This window comes from Chroicocephalus ridibundus, chromosome 3 (assembly GCF_963924245.1).
Source record: "Chroicocephalus ridibundus chromosome 3, bChrRid1.1, whole genome shotgun sequence".
NCBI classification, from domain to species: domain Eukaryota; kingdom Metazoa; phylum Chordata; class Aves; order Charadriiformes; family Laridae; genus Chroicocephalus; species Chroicocephalus ridibundus.
The window spans coordinates 41696657-41717712 of record NC_086286.1 but is presented as its reverse complement, the minus strand read 5'-3'; the positions used below and the strand labels follow the sequence as shown (position 1 = coordinate 41717712).

The window sequence follows — 21056 nt, the reverse complement described above, 5'->3', positions numbered from 1 at the left end:
CTTGGCTGAATGTGATTCTGCTTGAACATGTAATTTTTCCATGTTTATTCTTCTTGGAGCTTTTTAATGCAAAAATCTATCCTCAGCCTGTGACTCGTGGTACGCTCCTTTCTTTGGAAATAGTTTGGAAGTCATAAGTACCTAAGGTGAAGGCCAATGGTAATTTTGGCTGCTAGAAGACAACTGACAATAAGTAACAAAGGGTAAAGTACGAAATCAAGGGAAAGGACAAATGGAAAGTTGTACCTGTTACTGAGAAGCTTTTTAAAATCTGATTTTTCTCAGCTCCCATCTTCCGAACCTGTGTGAGTAGACTTGAACTCAGTGTATTGGGCTTTTTCCTGTTATTTCTCTGTGGATACGTCTGGGTCACTTTTTGTTGGTGATCTCACAGGCATCAGAAAAGCAAAGGATTCTCCTTCTGCTCTGCCGGGAGAGCAAAAAGTCTCCCGAGTGCCATTATTTGCAAGGAAAAGAGCTAGAGGTGATGTCTAGGGGATTTTTCACTGCATACTGATGAAACTTCTGTCACTCTCAAGAATAGTTCTGGCTGACGTGAGTCTAGTTGTGCAATTTTTTCCTGTATTTACAGCGAAGAATGCGAGACCTAACAGCTGAGGTAACGAGCAGTCTGCTGCAGTTTCCAGAGGTGACTCTTCAGGCACTTGGGGAAGATGAGGGAACCCTCGGCTCTGTGCTGTGCGGGAGGTTTTCTGGAGGTGAGCATTTTCCTTTAAATTTGGTCTCGGTATAAAGCTGTTCTTGCCTGGAGGCTACCTGAAGCCTCAGGTCATCGTATCAGCTGTGTCAGGTTGGTGCTGTTAAGAGGCATCCTGTTTAGAGAGAGAGAACAAAAAGGGTGCTTCAGCGATGACAAATGCTAATATTAAAACGTGAGTATAGTTAAACTTTGAAGTGGACTTTCCAGGTGATGTGACAGTAGAGCTGGGTGCCTATCTGGAGGTCTAGGCTTCTGTTAAGACCAGGTGGAATCTATCTACCTGAGTGTAAATGCAGGAATTGAGCTCATACTTCCTTTGGGCTGGCAGTAGTTCAGTGAAACAAAATGCCTTCGATTCTTCCTCTACGCTCCAAGACTTGTATTCCCATATGCGTTTAGATCATTTCTAGCAAAACCAAGGCGAATATGGTATAAAGGCTGTCGATCAGGACCTTGTCATCTTTATCGCAAACAACCCAGATTCTTCGGTGCGGGAATGACAAGTACAAATGCAAAATAACAAGGTGGTTAATTTTAGGAGGGATTGCTTGGGGATTTCAACGGGTGATTTTGAATCATTGACTAGAATGAGGTAGGTCGGTCTTCCTCTGCTAGGTACGTTTATTGAAGGAAAGGGGCAGGCACTGTGATTTTTTTTCAGCTGTTTTTAGTCTTCCGTTGGACATTTGCTTCAGTCCTCTTTCTTTTCTCTCACAGGGAGAAACGGCCTGGCGTGGTTGGCACGTGGTCCTCACCTTGAGGTGGTGAACTGTGTGACAGGAGAGCGGCTCTCTGCGTACCGTTTCAGTGGAGTCAATGAACAGCCTCCCACTGTTCGTGTGGTGAAGGAGTTTTCCTGGGAGAAGAGAACTGGACTGCTGGTTGGGTTGGAAGACGCAGAGGGAAGTGTTCTCTGTCTGTACGACCTTGGACTCTCAAGAGTGGTTAAAGCAGTTGTTCTTCCCGGGAGGGTAGGTACTTTTTAATTGGAGAAACGAAGCTTTGATGTTGTTAGGTGCTGCGTAGGCCTGTTTTAGGACAAGCTTTGGAGCGTCTCTTTGTAGGAGGTATTTTTTCTATCGTGCGTTAACATCCTGTCACTTGAGAGTATCCAGTCAAGACGGTGTTGCTGTAAAATCTTGGGCTTAATGTGCCATTATTGTTGGAGTTTACTGAGAGTAAAACAAGTTTTCTGGTTTTATTGTAGAGCACAGAGTTACCTGATTCTCTCCTTCCGCAAAAAGGCATTGAAAAGCACCTTTGTTTGGCCCTAATTGCTTGATTTCCATCAGAAATACCGTCTTTAAAATGGCTCAGAATTCCATAGTTGTGCTGTAAATGACTTCGACACATTGCCTTGAATCTCAGCCTAGCAAGCAGGCTGAGGAGAACACATTTTTCTGTTGACTTAGGAGAGGAAAAAAGAGCCTCTAGTGAGTTATCTGACAGGCTGTTGGGAGGTCACCTTTCAGCCTGCAGTCCTTGAATCTCTGCTCTCTGACTAGTGTGTTTGTGTAGATGGGACACACTGGTGTAATGTTGCTGATGTTTTCTGTCTTCTGTAACCCAGAAACTCAAATGATGTGTGTCCCCTAGCCTCATTATCTTAATGTAAACAAGAATCGGTGGCAGTCAATAGAACATCAAGATTCATTTTTATCATCTTAGAATCTGCAACAACTAACTAACTAACTTCTTAGCCAGCTTTCCATCAGCTGCTTTGGTTTGACTTGCTAGAATACAGGTGGAGTTTTGTTTGTTTGTAATGCTACAGTGTGATGACTAGTAGTAAGCATTCGTATTGGGGTGACTGAGAGAGAGAAATACGTGCAGCTTTAGCGCAGGAGTCTTTGTGTGCTCGTGTCTCTGCTCTAGCAGTCAGTGTTGTCCTGGGATGTGCTGCAACGTGTGCTGAAAGGTCTGTCTTCGCCTTGTGAGACAGTTGCGTGCAGACTGCTGGGCACGTGAGAGAGCAGTGTGCGCTTCCTCCTTTAGGTGGAGTCACCTTTTTATCTGAGAAGCTGCTGCTTTAGGCTGGCTTTTAACATTTTTCTCAACATTCGTGAAAGCGCTGGTGTGCATTTAAAGCTTCTTTTCCTTTATGTGGTTGTTACTTTTCTTCTAAATGCGGACTAGTGTGAATTTTACTAAGCTGGTCTCTCCCTTCAACGCTTTCTAAATACGTTTCGCTCCCATGGAAATGGTGTGTCTCCCATGCAACTTGGCCGCTGCCTCGTCTGACTCTGGAGCCCTGATTTATCCTAACGCCCGTTTGTCAAAGAAGGCATAGACTGTACCGCGGTGCTGGTGGGCTGTGAGCGGTGGGAGACCTCGATGTAGTTGTGTTTGTCTGTCTTAAGCCCCTTGAATACGATAAAGTTTCTTGCGTATAACTGATTTTCTGTGTTTTCCTCCAGTTAATTACTGCGAAGTAGGAAATGGAAATTGCTAAGCTGTACTAATAGAATGCCCCATGTAAGTTGAAGTTAAGTCACTTACCCGCAGGAAATCTAGTAAATGGAAGGCAGTAACAGGTTTTTGTACGGGGCTTTTTTGTCTTTGTCTCTTTTCTTGATCTAATGGCAAACAATGCTTTGATGCTCCTGTATTTACTTTCTCTATTGAGCTTGTCAAAGAGCTCAAATAGTAACTTGTAGTTTTCCTGTAGGTAACCGCTATAGAACCCATAGCGAATCACGGAGGACCCAGCGTGAGCACTCAGCACCTCCATCAGAGTCTGCGATGGCTCTTTGGGGTGGCAGCAGTGGCTACAGATGCTGGCCATCTGCTTCTGGTTGACCTTAGTTTGGATGATTGCTCCTGCACTCAGAATGATATCGAAGCATTGGGTAAGCCTGCAGTTTTTCCACATGAATTTAAACGCAAGAAAACTTCTGTCTTCTAACGAAACAGTATGCATCCCACTTTGAAGACCCTTGTGTCAGACATTTCTGACGACTGGTTACAGGTGGCAGTTTGACATCGTATAGTCCTGACCTGATTAAACCTGGGAGCGTCTGACTGCTCCTCGCAGTGTTGTAAATGCCCCCTCCCACCAAGATCCCTGTGCCACTATGATTCTTGCCAGAGAGGTGTAGGAATTTTGCCAGGTGAGCCGGTGCGGCCGCCTGGTAGGAAGTTGTGTTGGAGGAGCCCTGTTTCCCGGGAATGCTCTTCTGCTTGTGTTAATTGACTTGGGGCAAATTTTGGGCTTGTTTTTTAAAATAAACCCCACTTACCAACACCCATGCATTTGGATGAATGAAATCTCGAATAGGTGTACTCAGATTGCATACACCGTTTTGGCTATTACAACAGCAGCTTCAGCAATTGGTGCCACTTCAAACACGAGGTGCCACTTCAAATTTCATCACGAGGCCCAAACTCCTGCTTTTCAGAGTCCAGGAAGAATTTGGTTACGTTATTAAGGTTGCGTTTTTACCTAGCTTTCAAACGTGAGTGAGAATACTTGTCTGATCCGAGAGTTCTTATGTTCTTTGAAGACATAAGTAATGGAAATGGCAAAAAAAAGTGTTGCATAAATGGCTATTTTGCCTGGCACGGTAGCATTAGATGATAGGGGTTGTCACGTCAGTGCCTAAAATGCAGCCTAAATGGCATAACGTATTCATTTATTGCTTGGTTTTGTGTGTGTAGATCTAGAAGTTGTCACTAAAAATCCTGCTGAAGTTGCACAAAGAAGAGAAACTGTGACCAGCGAAGGGAGACATCTCTGTTTTCAACTACAAAATGCTTCCGGAACAGCAGTATCAGCCCTGTGCTACATAAGCAGAAGCAACCAGCTCGTTGTGGGTTTCTCGGATGGCTACCTGTCGCTCTGGAATATGAAAACTTTGAAGAGAGAGTAAGTAGGCCTTTACACTTGGCCATGCCTGGAGGTGTGGGGCTCTCGATTTGTTGCTTAAGGAAGCATGTGGATGTAAAGAGAACTTTTTCAGGGACTGACATGAGTATGAGTATAATCTTGGCAAGTTCAGAAATCCTCTTCTGACATAACTTTTCAGTCATACCTGGATCAAGTGGTCCGCCTTCTCCCCAGTGGACTAGGATTGTTTTCCTTATTGTGCCTGTGGATTGAGGAATTGTGGGAAGCATGCTTCCTGGGGTTTTCAGAACCGGTTACTGCAACTGGGGCATCCACTGAAAGGCTGAAGTATGTCAGTGATGTGATTTTGGTGCCGATATTCTCTAAAGTGTCCAGGGTGAAACTAGTGAGACATGAAAACTCAATAGCTGACCTGTGCCTTAAAAATGTATTCTTTCCTGCATGTCAGCTTTGGCCGAAAGAGCAATCTCACCTGAAATATTTGGCTAACTTCTGGTCGGGATTCCCTTCAGCAGATCTGCACTGACTCCCCAGGAGCTGTTGGATGCATAAATAGACAGTGGAGGAATAATTAGGTGGCAAGAGTAGAGTGTGGAGGTACAAATAAGGTTCAGAAGTCAGGAAGAACAATGCTTGACGTAGTCCACGAAACGAGAAACTACCTGTGTTTGGGCCACTAGGCTCACCTTTTTTTTTCTTTTTCGTTTTGCTTTTTTTTTCCCCTAAACCTGTAGGCACCACTCTCAGCTTGAAGGAGGGAGGATTCCTGTCTATGCTGTCACTTTTCAAGAGCCTGAGAATGATCCTCGCAATTGTTGCTACTTGTGGGCTGTTCAGTCTACGCAGGAAAGGTGAATAAAAACTTTAACTATCAGCCACTGAATTAATTCTTTTTTTTTTTAAGGATATTTGTTCCCATACAGTTGAACATGTGTATTTGTTGTGTGTCTGCGATTCTTTCCGGTACGGAAGGTGTTAAACTTAGAATGCAATTTTTACAGGATTTACCAGACGTGAAGAGGGACCTACTAGTTCCTGCCTTCTGTCAGAAGGCAAAGCAACAGTGCCCATATTCTTCTGCTCGCATTCTCAAATGGTTTGCTTTTGTTCCTCGATGACCGCTTCATCATTTGTTTGATAGTCACACCGTGGTATTAAAATACCACTAGGAGCAGTTGAGGCTGCAGATCTAGAACACCAGACGTGCCCACACAACAGCCTGCCGCCCCTAAAGGCGGCGGTGACAGTGTTGCCGATGGCCTTGTGCCAGCGTCAGCAGTCTGTGGAGCCTTGGTGAGGCAGTGCAGCTCCCCGGGCAGAAAACGATTCAGCAGAAAAGCCAATGGGTTCCTGCTGTTCTGCTGAATCAAATCGGACTTGGAAGGGTGCAGAGTGTGCAAGAGGGGGAGGGGAACTTTGGTGGTAAGGGAAGGGCAGAGAGATCTCTCTGTCTGCATCAGCAAGCGATTCCATCAGCTCAGCTGTTGGTAGAGTGGCAGTCTTTTAAAATTTGACTTCAAAGCAGTTTTGATGGAGAACTCTTCATTGTGAAGAACTATTTCCAACAATTCTTAGTCCATACAACATATTACAGCTTTCCAATTGTACGGTTGGCTTTTGCCCCTGAAGCTGTTAGTGTCAAAACGCCCTCCTTCATGTTTCAGTGGCTAAATGTGGCCGATGATCATGTTTTGGGAAGAGGTGGTGTTCTTTTCAGCAGGAGCATGCTATTAGGAAAACATTTAGGTCTACTAACACGACGATGAGGACTATAAAGCAGCTTTGTAACCAAATTTCATAATTTATCCCTTTTTCAGTGAAGGTGATGTGGTGAGTTTACACCTGCTGCAGTTAGCGTTTGGCGACAGAAAACGCGTGGCCTCAGGACAAGTCATGTATGAGGTAAGAGGTGCACGCGTGGGAAAAGCAGACAATAGTAATTTTCTCTAAGGGAGTATCAGTTGAGTTACAGGGGTGAGATTTACCATCAAACTTCAGAGCTGGCTGAAAAAATAATCATGTTTTGCTGAGTCTTCTTGGGCACGGCCTTTGTCCATACCTTTTGGAAAGAAGGCGTACCATTTTATACTGCAGTGTCGTGTGTTCCAGCTAGATCCATCTGCAAAGAGCCCGTATAAATGAAATTCCTGAAGAGGACGCGGCTTTTGCAAATAAAATTATTCTGAAATACCAAACGAATGGCATGTAGGAAGAGAAGATTGGGCCTTGAATCGCTTGGTTTAACCAAGCTTCGGACTTGAAGAAGCTTCTGTCTCTCTCCCTTTCTTAAAATACAGTCATACTCTAGTCTTTGCTGATCTTCAGTTTTATATTCTTGGTTTCCCTTAGAGCTTTGTCAGCCGGACTTCTCACATGAAATGCACCTACAGTGTCTCTTCAGTGTTGATCCTGACACTTAGTAGCTGTAAAGATAACTCGTTCTTCTTTTTGGCTGGGTGACCTATTCAATCTACTCTTAAAGCCAGGAAAATATGTAATTTGGTAGAGTGTACCTAAATGTTAGATCTGGCTCCAAGGAGGATGCGTTTAAAATACAGATGTGAGGTATCCTTGTATCTCAGATAGCTAACAGAGACAAGGCGCATCTGTTAGATGTGTAATTCCATTCAGTTGTACGCCTGGAAGTCTTCCAAAATCTTTTTGAGGGGACAGTAATCTTAGTTCAGAGCAAGTCTTTCCTCCTGATTTGGTACTTTCTCTTGCATATTCTCAATAGCTATGGAACGAAACAGGGGTGACTCTTGTATCGTGGTACTCTGGTTTTTGTAGGGACTGTGCCTTTTGATTTTTTTGGATTAATTTAGATTTTGAGTGTTTTGCTTATGTGTAGGAAAGGTGCTTCCTCATTTGGCACTGTTGCTTTTGCATAGATAGAGGTTAGGTGTTTGGAAAAGGTGGTGTTTCTTTAAAATGCATTATCTATCACGGTGACCAAGTAGAAGGATCTTCCAGGGATTCATCGCGTGCTGGATGCTATCTCTTTATCTTTGTTGATGTGCGGGACCTGTGCTCCACAGCGGATACTTTTAGTCTCAGAACACTTCCTTGTAGTCACAGATTGGTTAGTACTACATGACTGTCTGCCTGCATGGCTGTCTGAGTCAAGTTTCTTGTCCATCTTCAGGGGTAGAAAATTTAAGTGTCTCCCGTTTGCTAGGCCAAGTTTGAGTAAAGAAGGAGGAATCTACTGTTGATCCTTGTTCATTGGATAGAGTTCATAGGAGCTCAAAAGACTTTTTCAATACAGCAGTGCTTTTTGTTCCAGGAATTAGGTTTGAGGCTATGAAGCAGTGCCTCTTTGACTGTGTGTCATGGTAAGAGTCACAAATAGGACTTATGGAACATGTGGTACTGTGTTTTTCTATATGCGTGTCAAACTCTCGTCTCCATTGCCTTCAAGGCTGGTTTAAGTCTGCTTAAGTAATTAAACAGAAAGGTATGTTTAAGTAATGCTTCCAAAGACCTTTTTTGTACTGTCGCAGCAGTTGCTAAATCTGGTGCATCAAATCACGATCGTAGAGCGCATCTTTACCCTCGTTCTGCACAATGCTTGCGGATGGGCAGAGTATACACTCTCTACTTTGATATCAGAGTTTGAGCAGTGCATCTCGTTTGAAAACTTGTTTTTGTGTTTTGCTAGTCAATGGAGTCATTACTTAACATCTCCCATACAATGGAGTTCCTTAGAATGACTTTGCCCGGCGTGGAAAGTTTAAAATGCACTGCTTTGCTTCAGAAGCATTTTCTTTTTAGTTATGAAAGACTTTTTTTAATTATTTAATTTTTCTTTTTAGACAACCTTCATATTTATTTGTAACACTTCCTGGAATCATTAAGAGAAAGCTCGCCTCTTCTCAGATTAGGTGAATTAGATGTATCCTATGAGATCATACGGGAATGTGTGGTTTCATGCCAGTTCGTTTCAGAGCTCTGCAAGTTTAGGAAACCTGGGTAGAATGTGGCGTTATCAGTTTATGGGTTGTGTGGGTTGGGTTTCTTTTTCCCTCTTTTTTTTTTAATTATAGAGCTGCTATTTGTCCCCAGTACACCCATTCATGTGTTGTATGGTAGACAGTTTGAATGAATGCTGTATTTGGAAAGACGGTATTTCACTTCATGCTTACTTAAAAAATGGCACTATCAGAGGTTCAACACAATCGTGCCGGGGTTTCTGTGTATCTCAAAATTAGTTTGTTTACTGTGTAGTAATTCGTGATGCTAAAAGCCTTGGCCACGTGCACCCCGTGTCCTTTCTGGTTTTCCCTTTTGCTGTTGGCTGTGCTTGGTGAAGGAGCTGAGGGGTATTTCACCCGTTAGTCTCTGACAAGATGAGAGGAGGAGCTGTCATAGCTTACGTGGCTTGAAAGAAGATTGCTAATCAGTATGAAGTTCTCACAGTAACTAGAGAGGGGTGCACGGTCACTCTGGTGGTGTGCCCATAGAAAATACCTCTTGACAGCTTTAGCTGCTGGGGCTTCTCTAACTTCATCAGTTCTGCAATCAAGACATGGAGCAAAGAGCTTTGCATGCATGTGTGTTGCATCATTTTAGATATCTCTTTGTAGCGATATATTTATTTTTATAAAGAACATTCTTGGATGTCGCAAGGAATTCTGCAAAACATGTTTAGATCTGAAGAATGTTAGGGAAATTCTAAATTTTGAAAAAGTGCAAAGCCTTTACAGCCAAACTTACCCGTTACGATTTGACACTGCATTCTCTTGCATGTCAGGCGTAGTTTCTATTTACCATCAGAAAGAGGCTCATGCGAAATACACAGTATAATAAGCCTATTCTGTTAGACTGTCTTTCATGTTTAGCCATAATGTATGTTTTTATCTTAGAATGACCTTTGCTCTCTTCTCTGATTTTTTTCCCCCAGGGTTTGCAATACCGTGGCGAAAAGTTCAGTTTAGATCTCACGGGTGGAGTCTTTCCCTTGAGAGGCCAGATGAGTACTAAATTAATCAGCTGCCAGACTGTCGAAAAATTCCGCAGCGACGTTGACGGAGAGGATAGCGTAAATGAAGGTTTGTTCTGATGTCCGTGTTTGGTGATTTTAAAAGAAGTGCTTTTGGAACCTAAGCAACGAATGCTGTTCTGTCCCCACAGTCTGAAAGTCTTGCCTAGCTGCATAGACTAGATTGTTGGGATTATTTACGAAGAAAAAATGGATGCTTAAGTTATGTGGGACTTCTTTAAGGGAAAAAGTGGGTTTTATTTTATGCTTGCTGACATGCTATCGCGATGTATGGTGGGGCCGTTTGTATGATGATGGTCAGTCGTTTTACTCCTCCAGCTGCCATCTTTGAACAAGAAGTTCAAACTCTCCATTGCTTAGGAATGTTACCAGAATTTTTTCCCTTCTTCAAACCGATGTCCGCCTCTGCATCCAGATGGTAGCCCGTCACAAGTGCTGTTCCCCAGGGCACTGCACTGGGGCCACTTCTCTTTAGTATCTTGACCAGTGATCTGGACGAGGGGACAAGAAAAAGGGGCAGTGTGACTGAAACCTATCACAGAGATGTTTGCTATTCCGTAATTACTGTAATCACTCTTAGGAAGTGTTGTGTTTCACGAGTGACAGAAGAGAATGAAGCCAAAATAGAAAGTGGTGTTTTAAAACTATCGGATCTATCGTATTTTCTACAAGTCAGAAACAACGTCTTGTCTTTTACAGTCACGTCTCCTGACACCAGTGTCTCGATCTTCAGTTGGCAAGTGAATACGTACGGTCAGGGAAAACCATCTACTTACCTGGGTGTATTTGACATTAATCGCTGGTATTCTGCTCAAATGCCAGATTCGCTAAGGTAGATTTTTCTTCAGTAGTTTTCCATATGCCTGCCAATAATTCATTTGAATGTCGGCATTTAGCTTACGCGCTTGTTTTCTTTAAGGCCGGAAGAATTCCCTCATGAGTGCCCCTATTTTGCACTGTGGTCGCTGGATACCGTAGGGAGCGTGACTTCTCCGAAGCTCCTTTTGGATATTCTGGTCCATGAGCGGAGTCTAAGTCGGGGAGTTCCTCCTTCTTATCCACCACCTGAGCGGTTTTTTCATCCAGGCAACTATAACTTTGGTAGGTATTTCACTGCTTTTGAGAGTGATAAGCTTAAAATGAGGTCAAATGCCATTCATTGGTTCTCTTGTTCAGTCATTGTTTGTCATTCAAAACCCAACCCAACCCAAAAAAACACCCAGTCCCCCCCAAACCCAACTCTGATCACGTTGTACTGACAAGGTATTTACTATTGTGGAACATATCTGACAGCCGGCTGAGTTTTGGTGCTTTTGTAATGTAGCCGGTGAAGTGGTGCTGGTTATAGCCTGAAATGACTGTGAACTGAAGCTCAAAGCACTCAGTTATATGTTTCTAGATACCGGTGTGTAAAAAATGTAAAGTGGTCATGCCATAACTGTGAGAGTACGGAAGGTTGTCAAACGTTCCCTGTTTCTGCAGATGGTACGTGCTTGCTGACCTCCGGAGTCGTTCACATGACTTGCACCGGCTTCCAGAAGGAGGTGATCTTTTACTGTATCTTTATTGCGAGTGGCAGGAGATGTAGCTTTTCTAAGTTTTCTGTTGCACTGCTTTCCGTGTTAGGGACCGTTTCATGCTCATCCTGCCCGTCCACACGCATAGTTGCAATTGTATCCTGTCGCCAGTTGTATGCAAATGGTAATGTTTTAGGTCCCCTCTTGGGACTGTACAACTGCCGTTGTCTCCTCTTGAAGCACGATCGGGGATTGAATGTCTAGAAAGGAATGCAACGTTGCTCCAGGAGCAAGAACAAAACCACTGTAGAAGGCGGGGAAAGGTGTTACTTCTTTATTGCCCCTCAGTCGAACTGCCTGCATAGTCTTGAGTTAGAGTTTTGATCCCCAATTCTCTTGAAAAAGGAGGGAATGGAGAAAATGAAAAATGACATAACTGTTTGAGGAGTGAAAATTTTGTTTTCTCCCAAACTCGGCCAAATTATAACTTCTGAGCCACGGCACAGATTGTGACAGATAATTTTGAGTGAAGTTTCAGCTCACTAAATGTTTCCAACATGAATCGGCTTCCATACGAATAGGCATAGAAAGGATCTTCCAAAGCGTGAAGTTGCACGTTAGCTGAGCTTACATAGAATGTATTTTGTGTCAGTGTTGAGGGAAAGAGCAAGGCCTGTGTATAGACAGAGAAGGTAGAAAAGACTTAATTACGCAGATTGCTAACCTAAAGCATCTTAGTGGTTCAGGCTGTCTGACGGTGTCAGTGAACATTTAGATTCTTCCTTTTAGAGGTTATCCAGAAGCGTAGTGACGGAATAACAATGCTGTCTTAATCTGTCGTTTTCGATCGATGTTTCAGACCTTGAATTTTTTGAAGAAATCTGGCCCTTCAATATGGGAAGCCATTCAGGAGAGCTACAATAGGTGTCTTGTAGCTGGCTTGCTGTCTCCAAGACCAGTTGACGTCCAGCCATCCAGTTTGAGTCAGGTGAGTGCCTATGAGGGAATCAAGGGGGAAATACATCCATCTGGTCTGACAGGGCTGGAGGGGCTACAAGACACGATACTCCAATTTGAAATACAGGCGTGACCTGAGCTAGCAGAAGTAACCGTATCCTTAGATCCAAAGTAGTGACTTTGACTGGGAACAGCCCTAAGAGATCTGTCTTTAGAGACCCCTCTCTTAATTCGGTGCCACACACAGATGCGCACAAGGAAGCGTGCAGTCAGTGCTGGTCATGCCCAACATAACGCATGTGTCCCCCAGAGTAACCCCCATCCCTGTCAGTTTCTCAAAGCAGTGGTTCAGTGCAGTAGCCGACGATGGGGGCGTCTCCCTGGGATGCGAGCTCTTGCAGACGTCGGCTTGCTGCACTGTCACTGTACGTGATCATTTGCTTCCAAGGAAGTGGGCTGTGGTAAAGGATTACTGCTGTCAGCTCTCCCTGGCAATTTCTTCACGGCTTGCCCTCGTTTTCCCTTCATCGGTAGGCTTTTCTGCATCCTCTCCGGGCGGATCTTCACCTCTGTAGCCTCTGCCTTGTGCTGCAGTAGCCCAATTTGCTGCTCTGAGACTGCCCTCTTGCAGCTGCAACACCTTAATCACCTTTATCTCATGACACTCGCTACCTTCTATGTGCTTTATGCCACCACAGTGACTTCACTCCCCCTGCCATAGGTTTTCCATTTGCAATGCACCAACCTTTCCCTGGAGCGATCAGCAGGAAGGGGAGAGCAGCCTTCCCGCTGCCCTCCTCTTCCTGTCTCCTGCATTCGTCACCACATTTGTGGACGTGTGTTAGGACATGAACGCTTCTGCACAGTGTGGTAGCTCAAAGACATTTCTTGGCAAGCTGGCCAATGGTGTGTTTCCTTGTCTGAAACCAGTTTTCAGAAAAAGATGGCAATATCACATGTGTGTTCTACATGTGTAGAAGTCGCTTTGAATGTCATGATTTTGCCTAGAGGGGAAAGATACTTTTGAATGTGTTTAAAAAAACCCAACCAACCAACCAAATCCCATCCCAAAAACCAAAGTAAAAACTTATGAAGGGTCCTCTCACCTGAGAGAAGTACGAGAACACCAGCTGAGATAAGCTACTACTTAATATCGCGCGTCTGTGCATACCCGTGATTTATCCTTGTAAGGATTACCACTACACTATAATACAGTATTTGAAGAGCCTAACATTTAAGCCATTAGGATGTAAATGTTTTGCTTCTTTTCTGTCACGTTACAAAATTCCAACGTACTGTTTTGGGTGTCAGAACTGCTTCATGTCTTTATGGTCTAGAAAGCTGCTTGGCCGTAGCTTCACTGTTTCCATGCAAACGTTGCACAGTTGTGTTTGTCCTGTCCCCTTCCTGCATTCCTGATGGCAAACTTATCTGCACAGATGTGTAACGCGTATTAGCAGAGGATGTTTCTGGACGTAGTAAGTCGGAACTCAGTACGTGAAGACTGTAATGCAGAGGCACGCGAAGAAAGATTAGAATTAGGCTGCAGTAAGTTGAAATGTCAGAGGAGAAGTGTGTTAATGTGTTCCTCAGAGCAGTGAGCAGTCCAGCCTGTGGCTGGAATTAAGAGAAAGGACGTGGCATTCCTGGCCTGTGTCCTGATTGACTTTGTGATGTCTGAATGAGTATACAGTTAGAAAGAAACATTTACTGTTGATGGTTCACATGGTGCAAGTAGGTAAGATTCTCATTTGAGTTTGTCTGTTACGTTTAGGAGGAGCAGCTGGAAGCAGTATTGTCAGCTGCTGTCCAGACAGGTTCTGTGGGACTTCTGACTGGATGCATTAAACATTGGATATCTGAAGGTAATACTTGGAACGTTGTTTTTTTACGTGGTACCTCTTTGAGTTGGAGCCTGTTGATTCATTTCTTTTTTGTTCTCTTTGTTTAAAGAGCAGCCAAGGTCTGCTGGTAATTTACGGTTTGTTCTTGAGTGGACATGGAACCAAGTGATCTCTACAAAGGAAGAATTTGACCAAATCTGTGAGTACTAGTGTAGTCATTCTGCAAACCTAAAGTCGTTCTTTCTGATTGAGCTTCCTCAGTAATACGCCGCTATAGGATATTGCACGCGGTCCTTGAAGTGCGCCTTGAAACTCTGGAATTGCTCTGTCGGCTAACGATTTAATATTTATTCTTGAAAAGGTGTTCCGCTGTTTGATGGCTCTTGCAACTTCATTGACGCCCAGACATTACGGTCTCTCCAGCGCTGCCAGTTGCTTTTGAGCAACCTTAGCACGGTCTTAAACTGTTTTCTCACAGAAGCACAAGAGCTTACTGGAAAAGGTTTGTAGTAGTGCTACAAAATCTTTGGTATGTTTTATTAAGATTTGGAATTGTGGCAACATGGGCTTTTGTTGTTTTTGAGGATTGGAAGACAGTCACATTTAGCTGGGAGAAGGGGCTTAAAGCTGAGCGCTTGGGACCACCAGAAAACACGCATGGAGTTCAGGGCAACAGTTTATGGTGGAGCTCATGCAAGGGGGTGGGGGAGGCTACATCCAGAGAGAAGCTTAGTAGGCAACTGGGCTGAAATTACAGCAACCGAATGTGGTATTGCTGAAAATTATTCCTTTGAGTTCTTAGCTAGCAAGTTCTAGTTGCATGCAGACACCGTGTTGCAAATTGCTAAACAATACGAAGGAAGCGTAAACGAGTAACATGCAAAGTAAGTTACTTGAGTTTCTACAGCTTTTTCTCTTAGAAATGGTTCTTGGCCTATTGAGAAAAGAAAAGAATATCCCTTTGCTATCAGAAGAATCTCTGCTACGTGAGAAACAGATGTCTTATTCCTGCGTGCATTTAGTAGTTCAGGCTTTGGGGTTTTTGTTTTTTTTTTTTTTATTTTAGCCTTTAGTGAGTTTAGTTCTTTATAGGGGTTGCTTTTTGTTTTGGTGGTGATAGTGGGTTTTTTCTTCAAATAAGAAAGCGATACAGCATGAAAAACGCAAAGACAAAGATTTCTAATGTGCTATTTTTATACTTTTGGTTTAGTAGGATGAAGGGAGTTTTGTGAAAATGAACAGAATTGCATAACGCTAATCATCTCCTGCCTTTTTTCAGGTTTTGCAGACGTGACAAATAAGCAAGCGGTAACCGGCCTCATTTCTTTGTATGCACGAGTGGTCATCTGGTTCTGTCGATCCGGTCTCCTTCCAGAGGGTTTAGGTAAGCGTGACCTGTCATACGTTTGTAACAAGGCGACCATCCAGTGAGTGACTCCCACGAACGCATGCTTAGCCATGTTTTTGTAACGGTTTCGTCAGGAAGAAGTCGTGCTGGTTCAGTGGCAGGGTGTGCTGAAGTTCTGTGGGTGAAGTTGAGATTTTGCTGGGTTGTCAAGTACACGGCGTAGAATGAGGCAGGCAGTTTCTTTCCTGGGTGGATTTTAGGAATAGCAATGGACCCCTGACGTCAAGGCGCTGCTTGTGTCCACAGCTTGAACTACTTGAGATTTTAAACAAAGTACTATTAAACAACAAGTACCGGAATGCTTGTTTTTACAGTGAGAGCATTACCTGCATGTTTTGAACTTTCTATCAGTTGCTTGAGGAGAAAGTACACCTTGGAAATCCTTCTTTAGTTGGATGGATTAGAAATTCCATTGTCAGCCTTAATTGTCTCACAAACAATTGTTTTAAACAATGGTTTTAAAACCATTCCCTTTGAGAACTGGGTGGTTTTTTTTATAGTGAACTTCAGCTTACCCTACACGTTGTGAATGCTGCGTGAACTGTAACCTTGAAACGGCACTTGGGGCAAGAAGGAATTGAGTCTTGTCTCTTAGAGTTCTTTTAGCAAAGGCAGAAAGAGGATTGGCTTCTTTCAGAGTTGGAGGCTTCTTGATGCTTAGCTTGTACGATCTTCTGTCTCTTTAGGCAAAAATTTTCGTTTACAAGTGTGATATGACTGCTTTAACTTGCTTCTACTTTGTTGCCTGTAGATGACGATACGTGTTTGTCAAGACCTTTCTACAATTATCCTCTGATTGAGAGCTGCTATACTGGTCAGCGACAGAAACTTGAGCGTTTATCAAGGTAAGAGCTAGAGGAAGACTCTAGAACACTTCCACGGCAAATTCAGAAGTGGAAGGGAATGGCTTTTATCTCAACAGTTGCATGGGCTATGCGTAATGCCGCTGCCAGCAATACTCTTGACTTCAGTGACACGTGTGTTCTGTTGAACAGAGAGGTTACTTTCCTGTGTTAAAACGGTGCTATCTACCTCTGCTTAGTACCATTGGTTGGTATCATCATTTTTCGGGAGTCTACTTTATTCATTGGCTAATGTGTATAATTTCTGACTACTGAAAAAGGCCATGTGATTAGGACAGGATCAGTCACCTCCAGTTCAGCAAAGCAGGGTGTTCACAGAACAATTGTTTTGGAAGCAGAAGAAAGCGTGTTTTTTAACAAACAATCATCTCCGTCCTTGACTGGTAATAGAGGGTCATAACTGTATTGGCCTAAGTCCCCTTCTCCCAAGTACGTGGTGTGATTTCGTAAGATGGTTGGAGTTACATGGAGTTGGCACGCCTCGCACTCTGCTGGCTGTCGGATAGAAGTCACTTGCTAACGTCAGCTCTCTTTCCTGGACTAGCTGCCTAGCACATAGGCGGCATGCCTTGGATTAGCCGATAATAGGTTTTTCTTTGGAAATTGTACTGAAAACTGAATAAAGAGCTGACCAAGCTTCGGCGATGGCACTGTGACCAAGAGGCTGCAAGGTGAGTTAAGGTGGAAGCTGCAGGGTAGGAGGTATTGACTTCAAAGTTCATCTTCCTTGGCTTACTTCTCAAGTAACTTACATACAGGCTCGTGTGTTCCTTCGAAGCGCAGAGCCTCTAGTGTCCTTTTTCTGCTTTGTGCCATCGGGAGATGAAAGGGCAGGGCTGCAGTCAGCAGAAGACTGGAGGAAAGCCGTTACACCGGGAGGCTGGAATTAGTGTTTAACTCTGTCCAAATCCTTGCTACCTTTTGTTCCAGAGGAAAATGGGACTCGGACTGCTTGATGGTTGATGGAATGGTTTCCCAGTTAGGAGACCAAGTGGAGAAGCTGTGGCGGAGAGATGCAGGAGGAACTGGGAAATACCCGCCTGCCAGTTTGCATGTGAGTGTCCTGTTCACTGAGAACAACAACAAACGGCCGCCCTCCCCGCCAAACCCCACCCAAAAGCCAATGATTTAGGGAAGACAGGCGTTTTTTCAGAACTTTTAATTTTTCATTTCAGGCACTGCTGGATCTCTATTTGCTAGAAAACATTGAAGAAAACTGCAAACACGCAATTGTATCCTTTCTAGTTATTTTTATTACACCTCCAGGGGATGCACATAAATGTTCTTCAGTGTTGGTCGCCGACCTGTTTCGTAACATTTGTCCTTAGTTTTTCTCAAAATTTAAACACCGTTTAAAATTTTCTAAAACACCCATGATGGGTTATAAAACAATTTCTGTTTCAGAGCCAAAGGATTTCTAAGAGTGGTTTACCAGTACCGGATTTTTGCTGAAATCACGGGTTTTCCAGCGCAGCTCACGGTGCTTGCTTTGGTTCCGTTGAAAGTGCGGGCACACGGAATAAGCAACAGGGAGAAGAGAAAAGTCATGGGGCAGAAACTTAATTTTTAAGCTGCTGAAATACACAGCCTTGCTTTTGCTGTTTGTTGCCTAACCCGCGAGGGGAGCCTAGAGAGCAAGGGGCTTAGAAACGCTTATAGCCCAGAGCTGTCTTGTTAGATGATGTCCCTAAAAACGGACGTCAGAAAGAGAAAATGACGCTACCAATGAGTGACCCGCATACTGGTTTAAATCCAGTTTTAATCATTCGGAGCTGAGCTGTACTGTAAGGATGCCACAATTTACACTGTTTTATAGACGCTGGACATGAGGGAAAAACCCAACTGTGGAATTTATTTGCTGTAATAATTGAGCGTTGGATGCTCCAATGTTTTGAATGTATTTTCTGCTTCCTACCACTTTTATATTCTTACTTCATTATGTTTTTCTAAAGGTAATGTGATAAAGTTTTGGTCTTACAAACTGATTAGCCTTAATGAGATACCTGATGTCAGACAATTTACTTGCTGCTGGATATCAAGCGTTCCTTTCCGAGTGAGACAGAGACTTCAGTCGACTCCTTTGCAACTGCCTTTGGCATGCCTTGGGGACTTGTTAAGCTTGTTGAAGGTTTTTGGCTTCTAGATCACAATGATTACGAAGTAAGTATGGTAGAGTTGAGTTAGAGATACATGGCAGTACAAAGCTATAATCTAGAAAATGATTTTAAAACCCGATCTCTAACTTGTACAGAATTCACTGGCCCTGCTCTTTCATCCCGCTACAATCAAAACGGCGTCATGGCAGCACAAGAGAATTATTCAGTCCCTCCTGTGCCAAGGGGAGCATGGGCAAGCCCTCAGATACATCCAGCTGATGAGGCCACCCACGGCAAGCAGCGGGGAAGTGCAGCTTCTCCTCACTGTGTTGCTCTCCAATAGGTAAAGAAATACACCCCACCATTTTGTCACGCAAATCTTGTGAAAATGGAGAACAAAGAATAGAAATCATCATCCCCTAAGTTTCCTTTAAACTTTGAGTACAAGACTCTTGGGGCATCTCTTTGGTTATGCTATTAACATGCCTTTACGTCTGAAACATTAATTACAGGTGCATGGTGGAGGCTTGGGGTCTGTTGCACCAACATGCCGCTCAGGCAAACTTAGAAGACCTCTTAAAACACATGTACGAAATGTGCCGGGAGATGGGCCTGATGGAAGACTTGCTGAAGCTGCCCTTCACAGACACCGAACAAGTAAGTGGGAGCAAGGAAAAATGTTCATCGTCTCTTTGAAAAGAGAAAAGGCAGAGCCATAACAGATTTTTGGAATGATTTTTTTTTTCTCATAGGAGTGTTTGGAGAAGTTTTTAAGGACCAGTGCTGGTGTTCAGAATCAAGAATTCCTTTTAGTCTACCATCTGCAGCGTGCCAACTACATTGCAGCACTAGAGCTGAATCAATCCATGAATGTCAATCTTATGGTAAGCGTGAACTTGTGTTCTGGATTTGTGACGCGTTTGCTGTTTTCTGGAATCATAGTTTTCCAGTGACTCAAACTTCTAAGGTGGTTTGGAAGTCGTAGGTCCTGCATTTGAAAACTGTCATGCGGCCAGGTGGTGTGCGTAGGTCGCTTTTTCTTGCTTGTTTTAATCTTCACATCATGTTGTCCAGGGTAATTTCCAGTTGTCCCGTATATTCAGGGCACTGGCGTTTCAGGAAGAACAAGGGAAAGCCTGCTATGTAGTAAGTCGTTTGCAAATTGCAGGTGATATCAGAAAATTGCAGGTGATAACAGGCGTATCAGAAGAAGGTTCTGCAGAGTGCCAGCATTGTTTTAACTTCAAGTTGTAGGCTCTGTTGCTATTCCAGTCTTCCTTCCACTTTGCTAAAAGTACCAGGTGAAATCGGTGTGTGCGGATGGGTAGAACTTGCCGCTGTTCTGTGCAGTGGAGGTGTTTTCCCACACCCGTAGAGGAAATCGGCTCACTAATGCGAAATAGCACGGAGAGGTCTGTGCAATGAACTTCTTGTAATGAGTTAAGCTTTTGCTTTCCGCTTTTCCTTCATCAGAACGACGGCGATCATCGCTTGACCGACAGAGCAGTTGCCAGAAATTCTCTATTAGCCCAATATGGCAAGATCCTTCCACGAATTGAAAGGCAGCTGGCCGTAGAGAGAGCCAAGCTTTACCATTTGCCTGCACTGGCCTCAAGAGAAGGTAACTTGTAGCGGGGGGAAATAGAGGGGAGAATTCCCTGTCACTTGGATGACACCAGGCTGAAATTTTCCCCCTCTTGCTTTCCAGTCTCAAGACCAAAGCCATTAACTCCAGTAAGAAAACAAGCTAAAGCAGGAAATGTGCGTCGAAGACCAAATTTTCTGGCGAAAATATTGTCCAGAATTAAAGAATCCTGGGCAGGAATGAAGGAGAAAACCGGTTTCTCACAAGGTGGATTTTAAAGATGCTGTCGTTTTTATAGCTGCTAAACGTGCTGTTTCTTCAGCAGGATGTTTCTAAAATTGAGGATGTTTCTAAAATGGGACCTGTTGAGATCCAAACAGGAGAGCAAGCAGTTGGGTTTCAACAGCACCCGCCAGTCCCTCACTAGAGACAGGAACAAGAAGAGACCTTAGATGCATTCACTTATTCAGCTTGTCTCGGCTTTGGGATTTAGGACAACACTGTAGAGAAGACGGGGCTGGACTTGGGAATACGCAAATCCCTCCTGGGAGTCAATGGAAAATTTGGGTTGGGAAGAAGGCAGCAGGTCACAAAGCTTCCGCAGTCATTCCCGTAGCAGTGCAGTGAAGGTGTTTCTGCTTTCGTTATAACTGGTGGGTACTGATGTAGATGTAAGCGCCTGGTTTTGGCTTGTGGGCCCTCACTGAATTTAGGACAAACTGCTTACTGCTTTCTTGTTCGTAGATTTGTAAGCATAAAAGGAAAGTTTACGCAGACTAGTATTTCTTGACTTTAGTTTTGAAGCATGGCGTGTTGCTAATAATATATCGCTTTAGCAAGTTTTGACGAGGTGGGAGGCAAGAAAATAAGCTGATTCTATGGAGACTGCTGTTGAGGGGCTGCTTCCTTCTGCCGTTGTTGGCTAGCACTGCAACTTAGAGGGCTGGGCAAAGGTCTTTACACGTGGATTCAATTATCCCGACCATCCGAGTCCCTGGAAATAAGTAACGGTTACTGCTTTTGTTCTCACCGTAAAACCCCGAGTATCTTCACGTGGATCTAGAAGGAACGAATACTTGCTCAGCACAGGGAACGGGAAAAGACGAGGTGGAGCTATTTAGAATATACTGTGTTGTCTCAGGCAGTCCAAGCGGTTCCTTGAAGTGCAGGGTTGAGCTGTCGGATGTGAGGGCTGGCCAGTTGGACAAAGTGTTGC

At 43.8% G+C, this 21056-nt stretch overlaps 1 protein-coding gene across 1 annotated transcript; it reads left to right on the top strand.

Moving 5' to 3' along the window:
- Positions 1-598: 598 nt before the first annotated feature.
- LOC134513832 (protein ELYS-like) lies at positions 599-20070 on the top strand (the record flags this gene model as incomplete). Its single annotated transcript, XM_063331006.1, has 24 exons — positions 599-719; positions 1439-1692; positions 3390-3570; positions 4379-4586; positions 5303-5419; positions 6386-6470; positions 9472-9619; positions 10270-10402; positions 10490-10671; positions 11053-11114; positions 11947-12075; positions 13819-13909; positions 13998-14087; positions 14250-14390; positions 15168-15272; positions 16048-16141; positions 17090-17213; positions 17335-17391; positions 18173-18319; positions 18411-18598; positions 18768-18912; positions 19008-19139; positions 19729-19876; positions 19964-20070. Coding segments are annotated over exons 1-24 (3189 nt in total), but the record flags the coding sequence as incomplete, so codon positions are not given.
- Between the last annotated feature and the right edge of the window lie 986 nt (positions 20071-21056).